General features: G+C 40.8%; 1 protein-coding gene across 7 annotated transcripts in view; it reads right to left on the reverse strand.

The window, feature by feature from the left end:
- Lmo7 (LIM domain 7) overlaps nucleotides 1–9733 on the reverse strand; it is a 217287-nt gene extending 207554 nt beyond the window's left edge. For 2 of the 7 annotated variants that reach the window (XM_046449445.2, XM_046449444.2), the window contains exons 1-2: nucleotides 9672–9711; nucleotides 8935–9005 (exon numbers count right to left, since the gene is read on the reverse strand). In XM_046449445.2, coding sequence (XP_046305401.1) covers nucleotides 8935–9003 — 69 coding nt within the window. In that variant the 5' untranslated portion in view covers nucleotides 9004–9005; nucleotides 9672–9711. Of the gene's footprint in view, nucleotides 1–8934; nucleotides 9006–9671 lie in introns of all 7 variants that reach the window. The other 5 variants (XM_046449438.2, XM_046449439.2, XM_046449441.2 and 2 more) reach the window with 5 other exon arrangements.
- Between the last annotated feature and the right edge of the window lie 4804 nt (nucleotides 9734–14537).

A 14537-nucleotide genomic window follows, 5' to 3' on the forward strand; every position in this document is an offset into this window, starting at 1 on the left:
AAGTTTGAGGCCAGTCTGAGAAACTTAGCAAGACCCTATCTCAAAACGAATATTAAAAAGGGCTGGGGATGTGGCTCAGTGGTTAATCACCCTTGGGTTCACTCACTAGTACCCCCCCCCAAAAAAAAAAAAAAAAAACGCTTACAGCTTTAGATGCAATGAAGGGTGGGAACACACTCTTTTCCAGACTAAGATACCCTTTACCATCACATACTGGCCAGTGTCACTCTCCAGCAGCTGAGGGGTTAGGAGGACAGGCTGTGGAGTCAAATTGCCTGAATTTGAATTTCCAACCACCACTTGCTAGTTCTAGAATTTCCGCAAGTAAATTATTTCCCCTGACCCCCCATTATCCACATCTGAGAAAAACATCCTCAGGCAATACTAGTCCTTCATTATAACACTATATGGGTATAATGCACTGGCCAAAGGTCTTACCCATGATAGAAACTCAAAAATACTAGTTCCTTTAATTGTCAGTTATTCACCTTTTCTGGTAAGATTGTCACTGAAGGATAACTTAGGATTCAAGTTAGCTCACTCTGGTATAAGACAGAGTTCTTGATTTATAGAAGGATCTTCAATGCATTGAGTCAAAATTAGTTATCACCAATTCTTTACCATGAACACAGACAAGATTTTTCCAACCTGTCTTCATGAGACCATCCTCCTCAGGCTTGAAGACAGACATAATGTCTAGCACTGTGAATCATTATCAAATATACTTAAGTACCCGGGAACTAGAACCAGTCTTTGAGCATGCCATTGGGGATATTTTACAATCTTTGGAAAGGCTATTTACACAGCTGTTGTGATTCACTTCTAGGATTTACTAATGACCATCTCTTAAGAGCAAAGCAGCAGATTGAGTATATTAAACCTCTGTTTCAAAGTTGTAAAGATATGACAGTCATTATCCTTATTAAGAGCTTTGAGTACATCAAACGTGTTTTTAAAGAAACACACCCAATAATTACCTTTGTAAACTAAAGAGTGAGCACAGGTATGCATAATTTATTATTTCCTCAGGCTCCAACACATTTTTGATAGTTACATGGCTCATGGAGATCTGCAAATGACCATTAAATAAGCCAACCTTTTGACTGGACACAAACATGCATTCATTCAACAAGCATTTGAGATCTGTCTGTCAGAAACTAGAGGGTAATGGAATAATATCAACAACTCAGTTGTACTTGGTAACTAGAAGAACAGTTCACCACAAATGCCTCTTCTCCAAACTTAAAAGGGTTGGGCAAATTTATAGATATTGTTGCTTTTTTTTTTTCATAGCTAGCATTCACAAAGCTAGTGATTTTCTATAACTCAAATGCTGTCATGTTCAGAAGCAGGTTTTGTTTGTTTGTTTGTTTGGTTTTGGTATGGGGATTGATCAGGGGCCCTTGACCACTGAGCCATATCCCCAGCCCTCTTTTGTATTTTATTTGGAGACAGGGTCTCACTGAGTTCCTTGGCACCTTGCTTTTGCTGAAGATGGCTTTGACTTTGCAGTCCTCCTGCCTCAGTCTCCCAAGCTGCTGGGAGCATGCCTGGCAAGAAGCAGTTTTTAAATGGAGGAGGTGAAAGGAGCCAGTTAACAAAACAGCAGGCCCTTACTACCCACAGCACTCCTGGCATCCAGAGGAAGAGCTGGAGCCCTGCACAGAAGGATGAGAACCAAAGCAGACTGGATAACCCAGCACACTCCCTGCCACACACACAGGGATTGCTCTCTCAGCTAGGAGAAGCTTCCAGGCTTCCTGGGCTTTACTAATGGCTGAAGAAACACCAAGCTCTGCTTCCTCACAATGGCCACTTGTGACTTAGTTAGCCTCCTGTGACTTCACTGAAGGAACAGAACCCTCCTTGTCTCCGCTTCACCTTCCTTCTCACTGGAGGAAACTCAATGAGTCATCTGTTACATAAATGTTTAATATCATTAATATTCTGAGAAAAAGTGAAACAACATGCCTCTTTCATGTACTTATTTAGGAGAAAACACAAACGAGAATTTTTAATTCTGGCCAGAACGAGAAAAAAATTGGTGCTCTCAACTCCTGCTCATGGTTGCAAATTGGCTCCAAGTTGCCAGAGGGTAACATGTTGATGTGTATGAACAATCATAATTCATTCATTCCCTTGGACACAGGGCATCCACATCTCCAACTAGTTCAATGATACTTTTTTATTAAAGGGATAAATTAGCTGTTCCCTTACTTTACGAAAGAAGTCCATTTCTAGCTTTCAAGGCATCAATACATTGAAAGGATCCATAATGACTGGCATTGTGCTGGATCCCTCCCAGTTCCTCAGGAAATACCTCGACATATCTGCTTATACTTCCTGGAGTCAGGCTGTTCTAGCAACATTGCTGTCCTGGTTCCTATTTGTATGAATCAGTTCCTTCCCAAGGGGACTTTAGGAACTCCCTTGCCTCCCCTCCCTTTCCTAGATCCTTTCTTATTTCCCAAATAGAGGAGATATATATATTTTGCTAGAAATCAGAAGAGTGGTTGTTAAATGGAATGGATGGAGATGGATGGGCCTTTCTGGAAGGAAACATTCCTGAATCTATCTATCTCTCTCTCTCTCTCTCTCACACACACACACACACACACACACACTCACAAATCTACATCTTGATTGGTGTGCTGGTTTCATGGATAGATATATTTGACATAACTCTTGCAACTATACACTTAAAGTCTGTGTACTTCACTGCATGTAAACATTTCCTAAGTAAGAATAAACCATTCTGAGCTACTCCTGGAAGTTATGTTGTATACAACCTCAAGATCTCACAGCAAGTTAAAAAGCTGCCATGCCCCTGCCCATTAGACAAATATGTTCAACTCCCTGCAGCCTCATCTCAAATGCTGCCTTCTCAGACTCATTAGGCAGACTCAGACCACTTCCTCAAGACCACCCCTACACACTGAGCAACTCTCATTAGAGCAATTACCTGGAGGTATTGTTGGGTTTATTTCTATGTCTGCTCCTCATGGGATGCGCCTCTCTCTGAAGGTCCAGGTAAGGGGCTAAGCATTTGGCAATTGAAAGTGCCTGGCACACTGTCGGCAAATAATGGAATTTTTTTTAATTGCAAATCCCCATAAGGGAACCCATCAAGAATAAATCAGAGGTACAGTGATGTGACTGAGGAACTGCACTGGGACAGAAAAGGAAATACTGACTAAATGTCAAATTCCACACTAGAACTCTGATAAAGACATGTCTTGTAGCAGGACCCAACCAAATAACTGGAACATACTCTCCATTAAACCCTGATGCAAGTTTCCACTGGGAGAAGAAATGAGTTCTGGCCCTCAAAACCCTAGTTTTAAATTGTGTTAAGGTTATGGCCTTAAGATTTCACTTTGACTCAACAAGCATTTGCCAGGCACATGCCAAATATTCAAGCAAAGGATACTATTTGTGCCCTAAGCTACTAGTCTCATGTGGGGTAGAGGGAGGGGGAATAGGAAGAATTATACCACCAAGTGCAAAAAGAGAGATCTCTGTGAGCAACAAAGAACAGGAAGGAATGGATGAGGGTAGAGGTTTGACTGTCCAGAAAAGACTTCACATTGGGTTGATTTTAGCCCAAGTGTGGAAGAATGAGAGGAGTTCCCATGATAAATAGGGAATTAATGAGATATACCATACTCAACAACCTGTTGCAGCACTGAGGGTGGTGCTGCATTCTATGTATGGGCAACAGGAGCAACAATTAGGGGGCACTAACTGCTTTGTAGTCAGCATTTTATTTAACTGCATAACCACTATAAGAGGTTGGGAGAAGAAAACTGAGGACTACAGAATTTAAGTAGCAGACACAGAATGTGAACAGTGATTTCAAAACTGTGTTCTTCATCACTACATTATCTGGCACCTGCACAAGTATGGAGAAAATAATCAAAACTACAGATAGATATATAGGACCAGATTGTAAAGGACCATGATGCTACACTAAGGATTGAGAACTTCAAAATCTCTTCACCATACATTCTCCCAGAAGCATCTTTTCACATTAAGATAATTTTGACCCAAAATAAAGTTAAGTATCAAAAAAGGTCTTTTCACCAAAAATTTAATAAAAATAAAAATAAAATGCTTTCATGGCTGCTCAAGAAACAAAGAACTATCAAATTCAGGTTTATATTTTGAATAATTATTTTGAAGAAGTGTTCCATGGTGTAATGGTTAACACTCTGGACTCAAAAAAATGGTTTTGGCTTCAAGAACTGGTAAAAGAATTATTTTCTAACACTATGATTCCCCCACACCTTCAAGCTGGGGATAAAACTCATGCTTACACATGCTATGCAACCATTCTACCATTAAGCTACACTTTCAGGTCCCATTAGGATTTTATAACAAATTTTTACCATTATAGCATCTTCAAGTTTAATATCTGTTGATTGTGTTAAAAGACAAAATTAAAACAAATCTAGTTTTGCAGACATTAACAAGCTTTATTTGTGCAATAGTCTGGACCAAAAATGGGTTCAGAATGTTCTACCCACCACAGAGGCAGATTACATTTAGCCAAAGAAAACGAAGTAACATACAGAAACAGAAGTGAGATGCTGAGGAGCCTGATTGGTTACAGCTGTCTTATTTGAACATGGTTGGAACAGTAGGAAGCTTGTGATTGGCTGAGACTCAGCTATTTGTTACAAGTTTAGGTTACAATTTGTTTATACATCTAGTTAGGTTACAATGCACTATGTACTGAGAAACTTTTAGGGCAAACTTAATTCAACTTAACAATTAAAGTTACATATAATTACCAAAAATACTTCTAGGAATTTAGTAACATTTTCAAATAAATGTTTTTGCCACTCCATCTACATTTGAAAAGCTATACTACATATTTGTGACAACTTCATTTAGCCTACAGACAATGAATGCTAATCTGCACTGAGCATTCCTGTACACCTCGAAAACTCTTTTACACCAGAGTCTGGCAACCACCATTAGAAAGGATGCAGTTCATGGAGAAAGAGAGAAACCATTTACAAGGATTCTAGGGGACCCAAAAAATACAATGCTTTAAAACCTAAGAATTCATTCACTACATTCCTTAAATTCTTTAGCACCAAAGGCAAACAAAACAAGTCAAAAGAGAATGATCTGCACATCCCTGAAGGTTATAAATTGGGGCAGATGGGGAACCAGACCAATTGGAAGTAAACAGAATTAGGACTCATATTTTGGTACCAGACTTGACAATGAGCTCAGCTTGGCATCTCTTAGGTCCTTTACAGGATGACAGTGATACTGAAACAGTGAAACCCAGAGATAACAAGAAGGACAGGTGAGCAGGAAGGAGGTGAATTAAGCTAGCCTGTTCTGCTCCAGTCGTAAAAATGACTATTGTGTTTAAACTCCAACCTGGATAGCAACATTAACTTACAGACTAGAAACTGGTGATCAACCATACCCAGTTTGGTTTTTTGTTTTGTTTTGTTTTACACAATGCCTATATTTTATTTATTTATTTACCCTATGTGGTGCTGAGAATTGAACCCAGTGCCTCACACATGCTAGACAAGTGCTCTACCACTGAGCCACAACCCCAGCCCCCTATCCAGTTTTTAATCTCATCAGTATTTTGTCTGTTTACTATAAGACTTTTCAATGTCTCAAAACAAAGAGACAAAGGCAAGTATTAGGTAGAGAAGATTAAAAGGTGCTGCAGACAAGAACTAAAATTAGAAGAGTCCAGGCTGTATTTTCTACCACTTCATCACCCACTCTTGACCTTGCTAAAATCAAGCTTCCCCTTGGCCTTTCCCCTCAAACCATTACATAACTTGGTTTTAAACCAATGTTTAATCATAAACCAGCCCTGCTACATTATTAATATTCCAAACATCATTTCCAACCAGATAATAATCCAGTATCATTATGCTGAGTTATCATAAAAGGCAGCATTCCTGCATTTGTTCTGGCTGCAAAATTAGCCCCTGAGCAGCCATACAATTTTGTGTATGTGTGTGTTGTGTGTTGTGTGTATATGCTTATGTATGAATATATATATATATATATATATATATATATATATATATATATATATATATATATATATATATATATTTTCCCTATCTCCAAGAAATTAATTTTAAGAACTTTAACTCATTACAAAAAGCACATACTAGCTCTTTAAGATGACAGGTGGAAGGCAGAGTGTAGAGGCCCATGCCTGTAAACCCAGCTACTCAGGAGGCTGAAGCAAGAGGATCTCAATTTCAAGGCCAGACTGGAAAACATATACTATATAAAATAATATACATTTTATTGTTATATAATTTAAAAAGGGCTGGGGATGTATGTAGCTCAGGGGTAGAATACTTGCCCAGTATGTGGAGGTCCTGGGTTCAATCTCCAGCAATAAATAATAATAATAATAGTAAAATAAATAAAATCAGAGTAGAAAAATGGAAGTGGTAAGGACATAATGACATGGAATCTGGTCATCATGCAAAGTTTTACAAAGTTATTGGAATCTCTTGACCTTGGGATATTTAAAACTGTAGTTGAAAATAAAGGCAGTAGATATTATATGTAGCACACATAGTATATATTATGTGTGTGTGTGTGTGTGTGTACATACACACATGCATGTGAATGACCCTCTTATGCTGCAGTATATGCAGAGGAAAGTGACAGGGTAAAATGGAGCAAGAGCCTTTGCAATCAGGAGAAAGATTCACTCTATAATCTTCCTCACTTGCCAAAATACTTTAAAAAATACTTTGGAATCAACATTTCATCTTCAAATTAGGGGTTCTGAAAATTAATAGGTTGTAGCAATGAGAAAGTTATTCATTCTGCCTTTTTTGGCAAGAACAATATTTTAAAATATGTGCTTTGGTTGTAAAGACATAGCTAACAAGAGAAAGAAATGTGGGCACAAACTGGAGAAATAAAATAACCCTCACAGTTGGCCCACTGCTGTCACTTCAAGTGCCCAAGAAGATTCTCAAGAAATATGTGAATATGTAAATTATTCACGTACCTTCAATAATCCTTCTGCAGTTGTTCAAGTAGCATGAGAAAATAATCACTTAATTTCATTAATTATACCACAAAGATGTGGCAATACCTTTAGAAAGACTCAGCCTTCTTCTAATATAGAGCCAAACACAATACAGAGTTACGAAATCATTGCTGATAAATACCTTTGTGTAGGATACAAAAGATGGGAGTGGAAAGATGAGCACATTTCCAAGCTCAATGATTATCTTGAATCACACTATGCTTTCCAGGGGTTTAATGTAAACAAATTTCTCACAGAAACCCTACACATTAGGAGCAAGCAAGGACAAACAAGGAATTCTCAGTTTTCTAAAACCTAAATACTAAAAAGAAAAGGGTATGAAATGATCCACATTCACAGATTTCCTAAAGCAGACCAAACTCCACACAGAATGTCCCCATATTTCTTCCCTTCATCCTCCTTCTATCCTCAACATTCAAATAGAAAATGCTGAGTTTAATTTGTTTCCTAAAATTATGTGGAACAAACACCACTGATGGAAAATTACAGTTGGATGACTTGACTTTTCAAAGTTTATGAATGAGGGAAGTTACTTAACTACATTGCTGGAATTTTTCCACTCTCATTTCAATTCAAAGTCGCAGTGTTTATTCTTCTGTCAACATCCAGTGCCCTCCCCTCACACCTAAGTCACCTTCAGACCAGTTCAAGGTTTCAATCCAAAAAGTTACCAAAAGCTGATTTCTTAGACCTAGCCATTGTCTTAGTGGACAATGCTACTCACGTTTCACATTCCTTTAGTTAGTGTCAGAAATGTGACATTTAAAGTTTATTCTTTCCATTTTTCCTACATATGTGTGTTTCTTTAAGGGAAGATTTTATTTAAAAATACTATTTACTCCGGTATCCTTGAATATATTGTTTTTCTCATGAAATAATCTTTAAATTGAAATGTAATTTTAAATACCTTGAATAAACGGGCACGTGGTATCAATATCTCCAAAATGACTGCAAAATGCAGCAATTTTCTAACAAGTGCTTGTACCTGATGGACTTGGCTTGAAAGACTTCTTTTCTTTTGTCCCATTTTAAAAGTCAAATTGGGGTTGGGGGTGTAGTTCTGTGGTGAAGCGCAGATGAGTACGGCCCTGGGTTCCATCCCCAGGACCCCCCAAAATCAAACACTTTCATCCAGGAGAATAAGAGCTAAGAGTCGCGGTCACTTCTACAGATACACGTGGCCTGGAGATGATCTCCTTTTCAGCAAGAAAGAATGGAACAGAAAATCCTGTCTACTTGTCTGAGAGGCGCAGCTGGAAAAGCAACATCCCTTCAGTGAATGACCTCACTATATCTTGGGACCTCAGAATATCATCCCCGCGGAAAATACTACGTGCCCCAACTGCACTCCAGGGCTGGATTCTGCCCAGAGAAAGTATCCCTCCAGGTGAGCTTTTTCTCCTCCACTTGCCCTTCCTACACACACACACACACACACACACACACACACTACACTGGCTGTCCAGGTATGTGTCGCGCATCCCTATTCAAGCACCCCCAAATAAATGTACCAGAGGACATGGCCCAGCTCAGCGCCCCGCGTTCTGGGCTGTGTGTGCAGAGACATCCCCCGCCAGCCGGAGCCGATGTAGGCTGGTCCTCTGGGATGGGCAGTCCCCAAACCGGGTGGGCGCGCGCCGAGGAGTTCTGGGGACGTCAGCGAGAGTGCCAGGGTAGGGCAGCGCCAACCTAAATTAGGCAGTAAGAGGCAAGACAGGCAAAACTTAACAAGTCCCCCAAACTGCCACTTCTTCGCTCCAGCTAAGTCACTGGAGGAGGCCAATGCACATAAGAGCGGCGGTCGCCGCGCGACGCAGAACAGGGGATGGCAAACTCATTTGCAAAGAAGAGCATTCAAAGTCACTCACCTCCACCCATCTCTGAGCCTCCGCGAACGCTACAGAGCAGTCGGCCTCTGCATCCTCCATCCCTTCCATGGCTAGGGCAAAAGAGGGAGAGACTCAGTGGGTGCGTGGAGTGGCTGGGGTGCCCTCACGTGTCTCGGCCCAGCGTCTGGGAGGGGACGCGAACTGGCGTCCCAGCCTCTGCTCCGGCTGCGAAACTCCCGGTTCTTTGCCCCTTTGTTCGACTTTGTAGTTTTAAGTTTTCGAAATCTACAAGAACTTGTAGACGTTGCTGTCGCAAAACTCCTGAAAGAGACCCAAGTCCAAGGGGACCCGAGCAGGCGCAGGAGCGTAAGAAGCGGACCACAAGCAGCACCAGCCCAGTCCACAGTTTAGACTTCAAAAGTCGCAGCGAAGCCGCCGCCCTCCTCGCAGTGGCCCCGCCCCGCCCCACCCCAACGCCCACCCCTGGCCTGCCGGGTCGCCGCTTCCGTCCCCCCCACCCCCGCGGCTCCTGGGAGTTCCCGGCCGCGGCCGCCTCTGTGGTCAGACAGTCTGGGCTGGGAGATGCCACCTCCCGCCAAGGGGCCGTCGGGGGGTGGGGGAACCCTCGGCTCCGGAGCTCGGGGTTCGGACAGCTACTCCGCGCAGAAGGGATAAGCCCACGCGCCCGCATCCTTCCTGCCTCTGCCCGCCTTCCCTCTCCTGGGGCCCCTGAAAGCGGCGCCCTAGGCTCGCGGCCACAGAGCCCGCTGACATACCAGGAATAGCTGCACACAATTGCACCTTTCCCGGCCAAAAAACTCCCCCGAGGCCTCTGGGACTTGTAGCATCTGAGCCTGGCCTGGCCATCCTCACCTGCAGCTGGGGCGGGTGGCGCGCAGCTCCCGCCGAGCCCGCGGCCCCGCCCCCAAGCTCTCCGCCCCTCCAGGCCACCGGGGCCCTCCTGGCGGCAGGTGAGGGTAGTGGCCTTGGCACGGGCAGAGTATTCCCCCAACACCCCAAATACCGCTCAAGGCCTACTCTTCTCCGCCCTGCTTCCAGGTGGGTAAAGGTAGAAGGGACCTGCTGCTGGCCATCAAGGGTTCGAGCTAGCAGAAAGCTTTGCATTTCCCCCCTGTCCCGCCCACTCACCCGAATTCAGGCCGTTTGACCACGCTCACAGGTGGAGCGTCAATACTACCACATTTCTTGATGTGGGTACACTCAGGAGGATAGGCAGCCGAGTGACAGATTGTTTAGAATCCGCAGCGACCCTCGTAGGTGGTCAGGTCCAGAGAGTGAAAGGTGCACGGGTTGATTAACCAGGGTCCTTTCCTTGCCTGTGGCTAAATCAGATCCAAAAGCCACTAGCTCATCTGTGTAGACTCCCTGGGTTCCAGGCTCCAGAAGCCCTATCCAGGCCATCCAGTTGATGTCTTGACCTTTGGAGGAAGATAAAGATTGGTTCCTCTCTCCTAAAAAGGAAGCAACCCTTTATTCTTATTGGTTTTCTTCGTTGGGTGTTTACTTTTTGTGATGAAAAACGTCAAAGATAGAGCAGAGGGACTGGTATAATGAATACCTAAAACCTTGCATCTGTATTTAACAAAGGTTTGCGCTCTGCCTTATTTACTTCATCACCTTTTCTACAGAAAAGTGTTAAAGTTAGATATCATTTTTCACCCCTAAAAGTTTCAAAATGCATCTTGTCTTTAAAAAGACACTTCATTACCATAATACCAAATTTACACCTAGCTAAAGCTAACAATAATTGCGAAATCATACCCAATCCAGGCTTGAATTTTCCCAACTCATTCCAAAATAAGTTTTACAGCTGACTTACTCAGACCAGGATCCAATCAATGACCATATATTGCATTTGATTTGTTTTGAATGACTGTCTTGTTGAAGAAATTTGTACTATGGCTCCTTTGTGGTGTCTTCAATATTTTTCTCCTTCCTTTATATTTCCTGTCCTCTGGAAGTTAGATCTAAAGCTGGAATTGAACCCATTTACTCTTCTGAATAAAGACCATCTGTATAAGGCTAATGGTTTCTGTTTACTTGGTAGATTTGTTTTTGTTCAACTTTTTTTTTTTTTTGTACCATATGTAATCAGTGTGTCTGTTTATAAGACTTTATGAGCTTCAGGAATACAGTCATTCCTGCTGAAGTGGAGGCCACTGATTGAAACATCTCTGCATCCTACCTAGACTCTGATCAGGCCAAACCCAAGAAGATGGAATAATAAAAGAACCCAGGAATATATTTCTTCTTTTTTAGCTATCACTATTTGCTAAATATTTAGTGTATACCTTATGTGAAGTGCTAGAAGTTACAAATGATACAAAAATTTAAAAATTATGGACACAAGTCCTACACATTTCCATCCCAGTAGAAAGACATTCTACAAACTTCATGAAGCTTAATGTTACTATAGTTAATAAATACATATATTGGGACTATGGTTGTAGCTCAGTTGTAGAACATTTGCCTAGCATGTGTGAGGCACTGGGTTCAATCCTTAGCACCAAAAACCAAATAAATAAAATAAAAGTATAACACAATTTTTAAAAAGTAAATAAATACATATATTAGACTAATTGAAGCATTGTTATATGGCTCGACGTGTAGTCTCAGGGAAGCATCCCAACATGTTAAGTACATAGGCTTGAGAATTGTTATGTCTGAACATGTTACGTCACCAAGTCACCAGAAAAGTGGGGTGATAATAACTATTTCAAATAATTGTTGTGAGATTTAAATGTGATGGCGGATGTAAAGGTCCAGGGTATTGCTTATTGTGGAGGAGGCATTCAATAAAAGATCTTGATTTCCCTTTGGTCTCTTTCTCTAACAGTAGTATATCAAATTTTTCCTAACAAATAAATTTCATTTATTTGTTCAACTACTTAAGTGGAAAGGGCTATAGAGGTTTGTAAATTCTGTTTCAAAATCAATTCAGTCACTTCAATGTTGCAAGTTTGTAACTCAGAAGATTCAAATATAACACTTTGCCTCCTAAAATCAGTCATTAGAGTGTTTTATCCTTCTGGGAAGATTTATATAGATCTATAATGAAAGGCATGTGCCTATGGAGTTTGAAATAAAATTCACTATGATAAAACATCAAAAACCAATATTTTCCAAAATAATTTGAGGTACCTTTTCATTTTTAAAGACGTAAAACAATATAGTTGTCATCCAAATTTATTCATCAGAAGACTTCTGCCCAGCATTGGGGAATGTGGTCAGTGGACACCCACAATGGTCAGCCCCTTCAAAGTTGACCTTAGCATCAGAAGCAGCCTCCCTTAAGGATATGACCCTCCCAGAGCAACTATCCTCTGACAATGAGTGACCTGTGGTATAAAAGCCCAGCCATTCCACCCAGTGACTTGGGCCTTCTCAGTGGTCCTGCAATCTGTTGAAGCTTCTGTTCAGACTCTTCCTTGCCTGTCTCTGCTTCTTCACTCTGCCCTTCACATGGGAGCATCTCTAATTAACATGCATTTCAAACACTATTTGCTTTAGTTTCTGGAATATTCAAACTGTGATGAAATCAAGCATGATTTGTTAAAAATGAGAATCCTAAGCAATTAAAACCTCCAACAAGAGATAGTTGTGTAAACTATGGTACTTCCATTGAGTAAGATACTCTCAATCATTTTTTTTAAATGTAAAAGGATAATCAATGGCAGAGATTTAAAATACATTGGAGGACTGGGGATGCAGCTCAGTGGTACAGAACTTGCCTAACATGCACAAGACCCTAGGCTTGATCCCCCAACACTGCAATGAGTAAATTAATTTAATATATTGCAAAGAGTCACGCACAATGGCACACAGCTGTAGTCCCACATGTTTGCGAGGCTGGGGCAGGAAGGTCACCTGAGCCCACAAGTTCAAAGCCAACCTGGTTAACACAGTGAGATCCCTTCTCAAATTAATTAATTAAAATATATTACAAACTATTTAAGACATATATGAGGCACCTTCATTTTGGGATAGTATTTTTTAAATTTATAATTTTTGCCACATAAAACAAATTGGAAATTTTTAATGGTGGCTATTTCTGAATGGAGATTTTTTTACAAGTGTATACATATTTTCCAAGATTTTTTGCAAATGTGTGTATTAGTTTTATAAATAATAAAACTTATATGACACATAAAGATATCTCCAAATTTGACTTTGTATTTCATCTTACAAGTTTAAACTTCCTCCCCCTTCCCTGACATGGTAAATGGCATCATATCTAAAATTTTAGATTCATGCTGGACTTCATCTCTCACCCACATGTCCACCTCATTCCAAGTCCCATCAATTCTGTCTTAATTATTTCTCCAATTGATGTTATTTTCCATCACCTTTTCTACTTCCTTAGTTCAGGCCATCATTAGTTCTCAGGTAGATTTGAGAAATCATATGACCTTCCTCATATGTAAATCTTATCATTCCACCAACACTCCCTGCCCCACCAATTAACCCTTCCATATATGACTCACAGCTTATTCTTAAGACCTGGGATGGATGTCTGCACAGTAAGTGGTGGCCTTCATGATCTGCTTCTGCCCACATCTCTAACCACATCTTGACTGATACTTCTCTTTTTTCAGAAATGTGTTTCTCTCCCTCTCTTTGCCTGGCTTTCACCTGCCTATTCTTCCATGCTCAATCCAGAATTCTTCAAGAAAACCTTGATAGGGCTGGGTTTGCATCTCAGTGGTAGTGTGCTTGCCTAGCACGTGTGAGGCACTGGGGCTGATCCTCAGCACTGTAGGCAGGTGCCTTTCATTATAGATCTATATAAATCTTCCCAGAAGGATAAAACACTCTGATGACTGATTTTAGGAGGCAAAGTATTATATTTGGGTCTTCTGAGTTACAAACTTGCAACATTGAAGTAACTGAATTGATTTTGAAACAGAATTTACAACCTCAGCACCACATAAAAATAAATAAGTAAAATAAAAGTATTGTGTCCATTTACAACTAAAAAATGTTTAAAAACAACAACAACAAAATTGGCAGATATTCTGAGCTAGGTTAAGTATATCTTCTTTATGCAATTCTAGCCCATTTCCCAAGGTATTTATATTATCTGTTTTCCTCATTGAATCAAGCTCATGGCTTGGTTCCTGTCACTTATATGGTGTTCAGTAACTGTGTATTGATTGGAGTGGGAGGGAGAGAGAAAGAGAGAGGGAATGAATTAAACTCACTGTACAGAGTAAAGCATTGATGGTAGCAAAGTAGTAAACATCATTGACTATTGCAGCTAATACAACAATTTCTTTATAACTCAACTTTTCAACAGAAATACAATTGATTAATTTGGTGGGATAAATCTTTGTCATGTTGGGACTGTCCTGGCCTCTCCCAACTAGATGCTAATAGTGCCCCCATAGATGTGCAACCAAAACTTTCTCCAGATGTTGCCAAATGTTCCTTGGGGGGCAAAATCACCCCCTATTGAGGGCCATTATTCTACAAGGAGAGATTGGCTTTGTTAGAAAATGCCTTGGTTCAAAGGAAGTGTACTTTAGGCCCAAGTTTCTTGCAACAAATGAACTGGGTAGGGTGGAAAGAAATTAGGATAAATTGGGCCAAAAGGGTTACTCTGTGTTGTAAAGGAGGAAAGG

The sequence above is a fragment of the Marmota monax genome, unplaced genomic scaffold, assembly GCF_021218885.2.
Source record: "Marmota monax isolate L192 unplaced genomic scaffold, Marmota_monax_Labrador192_F-V1.1 WCK01_AAM20220418_F8-fsc00137, whole genome shotgun sequence".
In the NCBI taxonomy this organism is placed as follows: domain Eukaryota; kingdom Metazoa; phylum Chordata; class Mammalia; order Rodentia; family Sciuridae; genus Marmota; species Marmota monax.